Consider the following 13,752-nt stretch of genomic DNA (forward strand, 5'->3'; position numbering starts at 1 on the left):
ATGAGATGTATTATGAGATAAAAAAATATATTTTTTTCGAGAAACGCAAAATTCAAATAGTAAAAAATTGAGGTTTTGGTGTAAAGGAACACACCCTTTGTTTGGTGGATAGTCTCCTTACTTTACCTATATATATATATATAGATGTGTATTATCTACTTTATTTTTTTAGTGAAGTAGTATACCCTTCTCTAAAGTTTAACAATATTGGAAAATTGTTAATGTCAATAAAAACCCTTAACTAGCCTTTTGTTGAGGTTGAAAGGACGAGGTAGAGCCAATAGATATTAATCATTGTGCCAATTGTCAAGCTGTAATTTAGAGCTGTTGATTTTATTCTTATTTCCTTGTTATAATTGTAGATATTTACTTATCTTAAGGTAGAATTAGATGATTCATATCTATAATTAGATATTTACTTACCAAGATTATAGTAGAATTAGAAGATTCATATATGTAATTAGTTTAATTAGATGCTGAAAAATCAACTTATAATAGTTATATATTGTGTATCTATTAGGCGGTGAGTATACATAATTTGTCCGATCGTTCAGAATTCATCCTCAAAGTTTGTCACCAATACCCTTAATCGTGAACAATATTTGTAGTTGTTTGGTTATGGGCTGATGACAACACTAGTGCAAGAAAAACTTGGGGACAAGATTTACAAAACCACTTAACATTTGTTATTTGAAACACACCATTTCTAGTGAATTTTTTACTACTCATTTCCCAATAAAAATACGTTATATTCTCCGAAAAAATATTTAAAAAATAATAAAAACTATGTTGGAAAATCGATTAATTATTTAATCAATGTAATTTAATTTTAAATTAAATTCATAATGTTCGGAACCGATTATTCAATGAGTTGAAATGTATATGGGTTGTATGGTAGTTATCAATAATATGGTTAGGTATATGAATGCCAGTAAGCCACAAACACGCGTGCCACCTACCCGAACAAAATAATGACACAAGTACACGGCATGAGTTTTGTCTCCGGCTCAAAGGTCTTGGTCGTGGTCGTGGGTTGGACTTGAGTTTGGTGAATGCTAGATTTGACGAAGTCTATTATACTCCGTAGCCAAATCTAAACAACAAAATATTTTTTTGAAGCCCAAAAAAATATATTTTTGTGCAAAAAAAATATAGCCCATAAATTATAATTATATACATGTATGATAAATGATTCTTTGAAATTCAAAGTTCATATAATGTATTTATGACCAGAATTATGTTTGGTTACCGGCAGTTGCGGCTCGGGCATTTAATGCCGGGCAGTTTTGACTCGGGGTGGAGTGCCTATAAAAGGTCATCTCCACACCCTTTCAAGACACACCAACAAGAAGAGTTCTCTCTTCTATTCCTTACCCTTTTCCAATAATATTTTTTTGCGACTTTTCGGTTAATATTCCGAAAACAATCTTCTCTCGTTTAGCCTTCCGACATAGTTAAATCTTCTTACTTTAGTTCGTCGAAATTTCTAAATATTAGGGTGTCACCTAATTCGGGGATGAACTTCGTTTTATCATTAAGAACATTATGCCACGAATAGGAGGCGCTATCGGAGCGTATTTGGTTTTATGGAAAGAAGTTTTATCTCGATTTGACGTGATTATCGAATTTATTTCAATAAATTATTGTGACATCGAATTTTATTTTTTGATAATTATTTGATACTCTTGATATAATAATTTCCAACAATCTATTTTACTAAAAAAAAAAAAAACTTACAATTCTCACTAACTAACAATAATAATCCCACTATAAACACTAGGAGAACACAACCTCAATGTGTTATGTTAATCATTTTTCTTTTGTTTTAGGGTGTGTTTTTTTGGGAGTTTGAATTTTGATTTGGATTTTGTAGGAATGTTGAAGTTAGGATTTTGTATTTGTGTTTGGTTAAGGATTTGAATTTTGTAATGATTATGTTTGAAAAAATTATTATTTTATTAAAAAATATTATATTGATGTGATAGTTTAAATATTTTAATATTTAAATATTTTAAAAAATATGATTAATAAATAAAAATATGATTTGATTTGACATATATATATATACAAAAACCCTAAGCCCGCTAATACACTCAAGACCACCGCCCACCCCACCCCATTTCTTCTTTCCTCTCTTCTTCCTGTGGCGTCTTCTTCCCTTCCTTCTTTTCTTTCTTTTTTCTTCTTCTCCTTCTTTTTTCTACATTGTGCCGCCACCTTCCTCCCAAAACATCCTGTGAGTTTTTTTTTTCTTTGATTCTTTCTCTGCTTCGGTATTTTCATCATTTTTGTTAATCTTTTTTTTTCTTTTTCTTTTTTTTCAATTTTACAGCTTTTTCCACCGGTGGTCGCCGACACCGTCGCCGTCATTTCGTTGTTCTTTGGCCGGATTTGCAGTGGCGTATATTAAAAAAAGAAAAGAAAAATAAAACTGAAAAATAAAGTGTGGCAGTGTACGGCCAAATAGTAAGAGTATAGGATTTATAGGGTAGGTTTTTGAGGATTTGTAGGTTAAGGATTTGAATAGTAATCGCACAGTAAAATCCTGTAGAAACTCTATAAACAAAAGCACCTTTAATATATATGTATATATATTTCTCTTTAATATTGTGAAAATAAATTATGGAAACTGGATAATTATATTATTTTAATATCAAAATAAAGGGTCTATATATAAACAACTTACCCCGATAGACTCAAATCTAAATAAACTGATTATCTAAAATATGTCGGCATCCTCTCAAACTCAAGTGGTATAACAGAAACCAACTTGAGTTTGCAAAGAGAGATCAAAGATGATGCAACCACAATCGTCCATCATGCCAAAATTTGAAGAAGTGCTCTCAACTGAAATAGAGTCGGAAACACAGAACTCTCACCAAAACTAGAAAACACGGAACTGGAAAATAAGAACTTTCCATTGGAAAATACGAAACTCTCACCGGAGACCGGAAACACAGAATCGGAAACTCTCAAATCTAAATAATTTAATCTATGGATAAGACCAAATCTAACTCTATATTTACTAAATCTAAATATGAATATCTAAAATATCTCAACAAATACTTTACATCCACGGCTAATTATGAATTAGAAAAGATAGTATGTATACAATAAAAAGTCTTCTAACAGGTTAACTGTTTTACTTTTGCACACCCCACCATCAATTGGAAGTTATTAGTTTTCTATGTATTTATTTTGTAAATAGCCATTGTGGTGTGACCCTTTGTGTATGTTATAGATACATTTTTAAAAACACACTATAAAGCATAAAAAACTTCAGGAGGGAAGGAAAGTTGACCATGTTGGTCCCTAAGATCACGCCTGGATGCATTGTAATGGGCATAAACATTGATGATCGACACTGGGCGAGCAAGATATTGGAGTGCCATCCAAGAAAAAAATTGCCTTTTTTGATTCAACAGGATTTATATAGTAGCACGAACAATCCCAAAGTCAGAGGAGACCTCCAAATCTTTCCATAGGATAGAAGCAACGGCTAAGTTGATGCTATGATGGAATCATTTAAGGATTGGACCTTGGTTTCTTGCAAAAACCCAAAGGGGTGCAAACTTGCCAATGAGAATCCTGATTTCTGAATGCTTTATGCTGGAGAATGGAAGAACTACAAGAAGCAGCGGTGAATAATTGAATCTGGAGAATCATCTTCTACCTGGTTTGACAAGCTGTGAGTGGAGTCATTGAGGGTTTTTCAGTAGAGTTGGGCTCAGAACAGATACGGTTGTGAGTACCGAGCTAAATACGCCAAAACTGAGGACTGGGGATTGCAACAAACTTGATAGAGTTCTTATGACTTTACAAGCTTCTCAGGCATCCTTAGAACTGATGTAGGCAAATTTCTTGGTGCTGGGGCTGTGTTGAATAAATGGGAATAAACTATACAATACAGGAGACATGTTGATCATAGCCCCCCGTTCTTTATCATTGTTGGCCAGATTTATGTTTCCAAGAGAGGAAAGAAGTTTTTCTGCCCATGTATAGTCTTTCCTGGATTGCTTACGTGGATAATCATTTTCCAGGTACCTGTTAGGATAGGGATGAGTGGTTCGGGCTTGGGGTAAGCTGGAGTTAAAGGATGGAGAGAATTCTTGATTTTGGGATAACAGGGAGCCTAAGTGCAGACAAGAAAGTTTGGTGGTGTAGTTGCTGAAGATTTGGGGCAATGGAAGGGAGGTCTCTGGGGAGCATCCTAGATAGATAAGTCCTTATACCCCCTCCTTATATTATTCAATGATTATCTAAGAAACGTCTTTGATGAATTTATTAATAAGATGCTTAAAAGGAAACACAAGTAATCTTGTGTTTTGAACATGTTCCTATATGTTGCAATATATTTTAGATAGATATTTTAGTTGATACTCCCTCCGTCCCATGTATTATGAGCGTATTACTGTAGATACGAGAATTTAGGTAAAATGTGATTAGTAAATAATTAAGAAGTGTATTAGTAAAAATAATTATTGTATAATAAAAATAATTGTGGATTAAGATTAAGATAACTAAATAGTTTAATTAAGATTAAAAAAATTATAAAATTTGAAATTTAAAATGAAATTAAAGTGTATAATTATATTTCCAAAAAAGGAATGGACAAATTATGTGGGACGGACGAAAATAGAGAATAGGGACAAATTATATGGGACGGGGGGAATATTAATTAAATTTATTAGTTATCATATAATTATATTTACTAGATTAGGTTGTTATTATCTAGATATGTTACTAGATTTGGTTGTTACTATTTAACTTTATCCTTTTGTAAAAGGTCTATAAATAGACTTTAATTTCATTATCAATATATAAGTCAATGTATCTACAATTCCAATATATATATTTCATGACGATCAAAACACATTAGTGGGGACTCTCAATTCCATAAGCCTTTGACACTAGCATATGCACTTGTGCGGACCATCAGTTTCCATTAACAAGTTGATGTTATGGATTGTCAAAACTCCGATAAAGGCATTGTCAATTGTATGAATTGCTGTAATTTGAAGTAATGGCTGTAACTATGAAATGATGGTTATAAGTATGGGATATTACTGATTTTCATTGGCTTGTAAGGTTTGACATATCACAAATAATGGATGAATTTCTTGCATGTGCCTGATTTATTGAAGGAATACCTTCAGTTTTAGGCATCTGAACATCTTAACAAATAATTCTTAACTTTTTGTGTTCCTTGTCCTCGTTATTGTATGGGATTGGAGTGATAATATTATAGTTACAATTGGATGAAACATTTTATAGGATGAAACAGGCATGAAACCACACTAAATTCTGAATTTATTTATGATGCCTCATATCGTTGTACCGATTTTTTATCATCATTGTTGCATATGGAACAATAGTAGCTTACTTCTAACAGTTTTTGTATACTTGGGTTGATAGTCCTGATGACTGGGCTTGCTTCCAGCGTTACCTTGGAGGTCTACTGGAGGATGGTAGGTTTTTCACCAAAATGTCTGGTGCCGTGCATCCCTATACCAAGCAGCAGAATTTAAGCTTATCTGAGGAAGTTGTATGTTACTATAGCGCTGCTAGAAAATATTTTCAGACTTTTTTAAACAGAAATTGATTTGTTTAGCATTTCTGTGCAGTTTGATTCACGTATATCAAATGCTGTGACCCTTGTAGAGAAATTAATGGCTAAGCATGAACAAAGTATTCCAAGATGTTTATACTTAGCAAAAGTTGAAATTGGAAGGATTAAACTTCTGTTTGGGAGAGGAGATGCTGATGTAATAGTTGAAGATCTAGTGCAGTATTTTATGAGGTACACCCAACTTTAGTTATGGTAGCATTTGGGAGTTATTTAGTCGTAGTCTTTGTCTCTCCTGCTTATTGACTATTTTTCGCACCTTCTACATGTTTATTTTGTTTGTTGTTTTCTCATTTTCATGTTGGTTAGCTCTTGAGTTATAGTTTGATAAACTAGTTCATGGATGTATGTTTCTGAGTCTAGGCTACAGATTCAGATCACTTGTATCACTATGCTTCCATTATTAAATCAACAATTCTATTATAAATAGGTCACAGCACTCCATTTTCAGATGTCCACTAGTCTCTTTCCAATACACTCCTAGAAGTGCAAATGATCTTTCAGACTTTTTTGCTAAATGTGGTGTTTTGGTTGGCGAGGAGCTCTTTGCTCAGCTTTATTTTATTTTGTAGGTTTTATAGTGCTCTCTATTTTTGACTTCCTGGCTTCTGCAGAGTGCTAGGAGTCCTTTCTTCCTATCATTTGTGTTCATCATTCCATCGTTATACAGGTTTGGTCACTTCGGTTGCTTAATGTCAGAGATTACAATGTTAGTTGAAGTTCTTGATCATGATAGAAAGAGCTTGCTATTGAAGAAATTATTGGAGTGTTGTGACGCTAGCAACAACTTACCAATTAAAGCACTTGGGCAGTCAATTTCTATTCTGAAACTTCGGGACATGATTGACGACAACATGCAAACTCTTTCGATTGAGGGTATGAATAAATCCATATTCTTTTTAATATTTAGCTGGTGGTGCAATTTCAAAACTAATATATACTATCTTGAGCTGCATATAATGATGGGGTTATCTCAATAATGCCTTTGATGGGTACAGGCATAGGTAGGATGTTGGAGGATATTGCACATTTAAAAATTAAAAGAAAAATGAATTAGACAGAATTATGATACGCAAAAGAAAAAAAACGGAAAATCATGTTAGTTATTAGTGGATTTAGTTTCTTCCATAATAACTATATTATCTTGCTTTCAACTAAAAGATAAATTTTGGTTGTTTATATAACGAGATTTTAATGAGAAAGGCAGCCAAACAGCTTTGCTGTGGGATCATATAGGAATTGGTGAAAAAGTGTGTGTGTGCATATATAGTTTTGCTAATGCATTGAGGGAAGGTAGCGAGCTATGTCAACAATGTTACACCTGATATATGCTTGGAGCCGGGAAATCATATAACTAGTACCATCTGTAAATACTTAACCTATTACTTCAATTATTGTTACAATTATATGCAAATCTAAGGGTGTGTTTACTTTGTAGGATATTATAATCTCTAATATTATTTCAATAGATTATATAATTGTGACTAATTAATATCATGTTTACTTTGCTTGATTAAATATAGGGATACTATAGAATTTTAGACGAATATTACTTAAGATAATATAATTCCACCTAGTTAGATAGGTTTAGTTATCATTAATTAGTTATTAATATTCTGGGCTTTAATCAACTCAGGTTTTAATATTCTGCGGTACACTAAAGGGTCTTTGAACTTTTTTTCTTTCAACCACTTCACAAATGCATCAGCTACCTGTTTTGAAGGAGTGAATGAGAGAGCAATTTTGAACCTCATCATAGCAGTGCATACAAGGTTTTGTATCTCTGTTTCTCTAACAAAATTAATCTCCTCTTACAAAAAATAAAAAAAATAGCACTACATATACCTTTTGAGTGCCTTTAATATTTTTGTGTTTGATACATTTTGTTGGCGTGGAAGCCTAATCCTCAACTTATATGCTTGAGTACCAATAGTGCATTATTGTGTGTTTATATATCCAAGTTAAATTTCGAAAATTTTCATATTCTTGTGGTTTTGGAGAACAAAAAAGAAAAATCAAAAGTGAATGAGATAATTTAATTTCCAACTAGCCTTCTATATTCTCCAGGATCAATCAGGGGCTCTCTTGTTTAGGAAGTAACTTCATGTTTGGATCTATAAGAGAATTCACAATCTTACATTCAATCATGCTAGTTCAAGAACGTACTTTCTAGATAGGATAACATATTATTTGATTAGGTAAACTTTGTTAAGAAGAAATTCAAGGCTCCATCTCAATACCAATCGGTGATAAGAGGAATTCTCTTTCACCTTTATAAACAAAGGGGATTTCCCAACATTTACTCATGTGGACTAACACTTAAGACTTAACACTCTCACTTGAGATGATATTTTATCACTGTAGAAAAAATATTTATGTGTTCAAAATAATATTGTTGTAAGTTACGGTCAGTTATTTAGTATAAATTTAGGTTTAATTCTTGTTTTATTTCTAATTAAATTATGTTTTAATTAGTTTTAATTTCTATTCAATAGCTAGTTAATTTTCTGTAATTTAGCTAATTAATTCTTGTAATTTAGCTAACTAGTTGTTGTATCTTTTCTATTTAAACCTGTACGGTTCAGAAATAATATACAAGGGAGAATTGTGTTATTTGAATCTACATGGTATTAGAGTAGGTTCTCTAATCTCTTTTACCCATTTTTTTGTCTTTATTCCATTTTTTCAATATGGCTTGTTCCCCCAATTTCAACTCTACCAATCATCCTATTTTATCTTATTCAACTTTAGATACTTCGCACTCCTCGATGCAAATTACTGTACACCGCTTGAATGGAAGAAATATTTTTGAGTGGTCTCAGTCTGTCAAATTTGCTATCGATGATCGTGGAAAGATAGAATATTTAACTAGTGAGATTTCCGAGGCAAACACTATTGATCCTTCTTATCGTTTTTGGCAATCTGATAATTCCTTGGTCACTGCTTGGCTTCTCAATTCCATGGAGGTTTCCATTGCTAAGCCACACTTGTTCATGAAGTCTGCTAGAGAGGTTTGGGAGTCTATTTGGGCCATTTATTCTGATCTTTAGAACTTTCTCAGATCTTTGACTTGAAGATTCGATTGTGGCAATCCAAGCAAGGCATCCGTGATCTTACAACATATTACATTTAGATGGTCTCCATGTGGCAAGAACTGGACCACTGCTATGATGAGAAGTGGGAGAGTCCCTCAGATTGTGCCAGACAAAAGAAGAGTGAGGAGAATGACCGAGTGTTTATGTTTCTTGCAGGTGTTCATCGTCATCTTGACGAAGTTAAAGGGCAAATTCTTGGTTGTAAACCTCTTCCTTCAATACGTGAAGTTTTTTCTGCAGTCCGGCTAGAAATTAATACTCTGGAATAAATTTTAATCCTATTTTATATATTAATTATGATTGAAAAGACTGTTAATCGGATAAATATCGATAAATATAAATATAAAATATAAAATATATAATAATATAATAATAATAATAATAAAGGTAATGGTGATGAAGATAATATTTATAATAATAATAATGGTAATAATAATAATATAATATAATATAATATATATAATATATATATAATAATAATATAATTATATATATATAACAAACCTTACCTGCGAAGCGAAGGAAGGCAGAAGACGAAACGCGAAGTAGAAGAAAAAAGGAGAAGAAAAGAAAGGAAGAAAAAGATTGATTCTTGAATTTTTAATCCCTGAAATTGAGCCATTAGAGTTGCCAAAAAAGTATCATCATTCCATCCAAAAAGCAATAATGTTCAAGAGGCTAATCGGTTTGGGAAGGCATATGAACAGAGAATCCAGCATTCAAAGGACAAATTTATCACATCAACATACACTTCCATCTCTGAACCAGAACCGGAACCTCTCCTTAGTGAGTCATGTGATCTAAATCTTCCAATTGCCATTAGAAAGTCAAGACGTTCTTGTGTTAAATATCCTATGTCTAATTATGTTTTCACTTCAAAACTCTCACCACAATACTCTGCCTTTACTACAAATATCTCTTCTATACAAATTCCTCACAATATCCAAGAAGCTCTTGAAAGATCGGAGTGGAGAAAAACTGTTTTGGAATCAACGAGTGCTCTCGAAAAAAAATCAAACATGGAAAGTTGCAGAGCTCCTAAAGGGAACTCCTACGGTTGGTTGTAAGTGGGTATTTACTCTAAAGTATAATAGTGATGGATCTCTTGAACGATACAAGGCTCGCTTGGTGGCTAAGGAATTTACTCAAACATACGGTATTGATTATACAAAAACCTTTGCGCCTGTTGCCAAACTAAATACAATCCGAATTCTTCTTTCAGTGGCAGCTAACTTGGATTGGCCGCTACAGACAATTTGATGTAAAGAATGCTTTTTTGAATGGGAAACTAGAAAAAAAAGTCTACATGCTACTGCCACCAGGATTTGAAAATAAGTTTGGTTCTAAAGTATGCCGTTTGAAGAAAGCTTTGTACGGACTAAAGCAATCGCCAAGAGCCTAGTTTGAAAGATTTACGTGCACTGTGAAGGACGAAGGTTATACACAAGCCCAGTCTGATCATGATACATTATTCATTTGATTTTCCAACAATGAAAAAATCACTGTCTTGATAGTCTATGTGGATGACATTCTTTATACAGGTGATGACCATGAAGAGAATGAAATGATGAAGATTGGACTCTCCCAAGAATTTGAAATTAAAGATCTCGGTGAGATGAAGTATTTTTTGGGTATGGAAATTGCTAGATCGAAACAAGGGATTGTCGTATCCCAAAGAAAATATATTCTCGATCTATTAAAGGATACTGGAATGAGTGCATGTCGACCCTCAGACACACCTATAGATCCTAACAAGAAGCTTGGGAATGTTCAAAAAGGTAAACCAATAGATGTGCAACAATATCAACGACTAGTGGGGAGATTAAACTATTTATCTCATACTAGACCTGACATAGCATTTTCTGTAAGTTTGGTAAGCCATTTTATGCATTGCCCATATGAAGCACATATTGAAGTTGTCCATAGAATCCTCACATACTTGAAAGGCTGCCTGGAAATGGCTTAATTTTTAGAAAGGAAGCAAATCGGACAATTGAAGCATTTACTGATGCTGACTGACCAGGGTTAGTTACTGACAGAAAGTCCGCCACAGGTTGTAATTTTGTGTGGGGGAATTTAGTGACTTGGAGGAGCAAAAAACAAAATGTTGTTGCCCGGAGTAGCGCTGAACCTGAGTATCGAGCAATGGCCAATGGAATATATGAAATTTTGTGAATCTAAGAGATTTTTCAAAGATCTGACATTGGAGCTTGAGTTGCCTATGAAACTCTTTTGCGACAATAAGGCAGCTATTAGCATTACCCAAAATCTAGTTCAGCATGACCGCACTATACATATTGAGATGAATAGACATTTTGTGAAAGAAAACTTGGAAGCAGGAATAATTTGTTTTCCTTTTGTTGCATCTGAAGACCAAACAACAGATATCCAAACTAAGGGATTGACTAAACCATCATTTGACTTGCTTGTAAACAAGTTGGGGCATGTTTGACATTTATGCACCAACTTGAGGGGTGTAGAAAAAATATATTTATGTGGTCAAAATAATATTGCTGTAAGTTAGGGCTAATTAATTCCTGTAATTTAACTAACTAAATGATGTATTTTTTCTATTTAAACTTGCATAGTTCAGAAACAATATACAAGGGAGAATTGTGTTATTTGAATCTACAACAAAACAAAATCATAACCATGATCAATATCATACCCAATATGGGTACCCATGGTTGTAATACCATGTTAAGAAGAGATCCGGGCTTCATCTCAGAATCAATTGATAATGAGAGAAGTTTCGTTTCACCCATATAAACAAGGAAGCTCTGAACATTTATCCATGTGGAACAACACCTAATGTCCCAATTCCTAAAAAGTGTCGTATTGGTCCCAAATCCTTAATGTGAAAGTGGTTGTGCAAGTGCTTCTTCAACTGTGTGATGTCGTCGAAATCATCTTCAATGATGAGAATATTATCAATATAGACAATCAAGTAATGCTTATAGAATATGGTATGATCGAACAAACATATCATTTCTTAAATAATAAGGCAAAAATGTCCAAACCGTGCCCGCAAAGATTGTTTCAAGTCAGAGTGAGCGACGAAAGGGACAAATGAGACAGGACTTTCCCTACGCAACAAAATAAGACGGTTGCTCCATATACAAATTATTTTGAAGCATAGCCATCATAAATAGAAAATGTGAACAAAAATTTCTTGGCAACATGAGAGAAAGTTTCAATATAGTTATCCTCATCCACCTAAGTAAAGCCTTTTGTGACTAGTTGAGCTTTGAGATAATAAACGCGACCATCATGGCCAACTGTGACATGTGCCTTGCCCTAAGAAAATGAAACCAACTCTCAAGTATGGTTTACATGCAAAAAAACATGTCTTCCATCATAGCCTCACACTACCCTGAATAACCTAAAGCCTCACATTAAGAAGGGGGAACTGAAATAGTATCTAAAGCAAACATAATTTACACATGTAAGGAGATAAACGGTGATAAAAAGGTTTAGAATTATAAGCGGACCAAGTACTTAAAAGAACGGCAATAGGTGATTGTCGAGCCATAGGTGGGGATAGGAACGGAACCGGAGCTGAGTCGTCAACAGAAGTAAGCGACGGTGAGTTAAGTGTATATTGACTATGCCATGTATGCAAATTGTAAACCTAAAGTGGAGGATTAAAATGAGAGCCATTGGAACGGAAGCGGGAGGTAGTGAGGATGGAGGCGAAGAAGGTGACACTAAAAGTATGGTAGCGTATCAAAGATGATAAAATCTGAACTAAAATATTGATGGTTGGAAGGGGAATAACAGTGATAACCTTTTCGGACCTAAGAATACTCAAGAAACGAACACATTTGATTGACTGAGTACACAATTTGTCCAAACCAAAAGTATAATCATAAAAAAAATACGTACTACCAAACACACAAAGTGATATAGGGTATAATGACATATTAACCTAAAGACAGGTAATGAGAATGCAATGACCTCGACCAGGAGACAAAAGAAGATTAATAAGAAAGCAGTAAGTATAGCATCAGGTCAACATTGAAAAGGAACATTATGATATAAGAGGAGGGTATGAGCTATTTCTATTAAATGCGGTTCTTGCGTTCAGCCACACTATTTTGTTGGGGAGTGAAACGGAATGACGATTGATGAATAATCCTCTAAAAGAAAATAACATAAATTGTCAAAAGAGTAGCTGAGCTATAAGCTTTGTAAATATGTTAAGAGAATCAATTTGTAATCCCTTAAATTGAGGGAATTAGTTAGCTTGTTTCTTTTTTTCTCCTTGTAATCTTCTATTTTAGGACCGTGTATTATCAATTCAAATTACTGTGGAAATACATCTATTTTCTTTGATCTCTAGTTTCCCATATGGTATCAGAGCTCTAAGAATTTTTTTAGGGTTTCGTAGTTTTTTTCAAGCAGCCTTCATTGATGTGTTTATGTTCCAGCCTTTATTACTGTGAATTTATCTTCTTCACCAAGTCATGTCTGAAACCACCATCTCCAACAATTCCAACCTTTCCGCATAATCCAATTCTGTTCAGAAAATTGGAAAGTTATTGAGGAAAATCCAGCAATAGAGGGGTTCTATAGTGAAGAAGTTGAGAAGGTTTGTTGGGGTCTCTTGAGAAGCCTTATGGAGCATGTTCAATGGTTATTTCAGGTAAACCTGTTTGCATGAATATCTTAGACAAATTCTATACCAACTCTTAGATCATGGACTCCTGTGCTACAGACCATATGACCCTCACATCTCAACTCTTCCACACTTATACCCCATGCCCAAGTAATAGAAAAATTGCCGTGGCCAATGGCTTTTTAGCCACTGGTTCAGGGATTAGAGATATACATATCACACCTAGCCTTATCTTAAAAAACGTTCTCCATGTACCCAAGCTAACAACGAGCCTTGTATCCATTCAAAAGTTGACTCATAACCTCAAATGCTATGCTGTTTTTTGTTTTTCTTATTGTGTTTTTTCAAGACTAGGATCGGGGAGGAGGATTGGACTTGCTAAGAAAATGAACGGTCTTTACCACCTTTAACTA

At 33.8% G+C, this 13,752-nt stretch overlaps 1 protein-coding gene across 3 annotated transcripts in view; it reads left to right on the top strand.

Annotated features, from left to right (window-relative positions):
- Nucleotides 1–13,752, top strand: part of LOC127266711 (N-terminal acetyltransferase B complex auxiliary subunit NAA25-like) — a 60,672-nt gene that overhangs the window by 26,392 nt on the left and 20,528 nt on the right. For 2 of the 3 annotated variants that reach the window (XM_051297067.1, XM_051297068.1), the window contains 3 exons: nucleotides 5,416–5,545; nucleotides 5,625–5,800; nucleotides 6,297–6,502. In XM_051297067.1, coding sequence (XP_051153024.1) covers nucleotides 5,416–5,545; nucleotides 5,625–5,800; nucleotides 6,297–6,502 — 512 coding nt within the window. The remainder of the gene's footprint in view (nucleotides 1–5,415; nucleotides 5,546–5,624; nucleotides 5,801–6,296; nucleotides 6,503–13,752) is intronic. The other variant, XM_051297069.1, reaches the window with a different exon arrangement.

The sequence above is a fragment of the Andrographis paniculata genome, unplaced genomic scaffold, assembly GCF_009805555.1.
Source record: "Andrographis paniculata isolate CXL003 unplaced genomic scaffold, ASM980555v1 Contig77END, whole genome shotgun sequence".
Lineage (NCBI taxonomy): Eukaryota > Viridiplantae > Streptophyta > Magnoliopsida > Lamiales > Acanthaceae > Andrographis > Andrographis paniculata.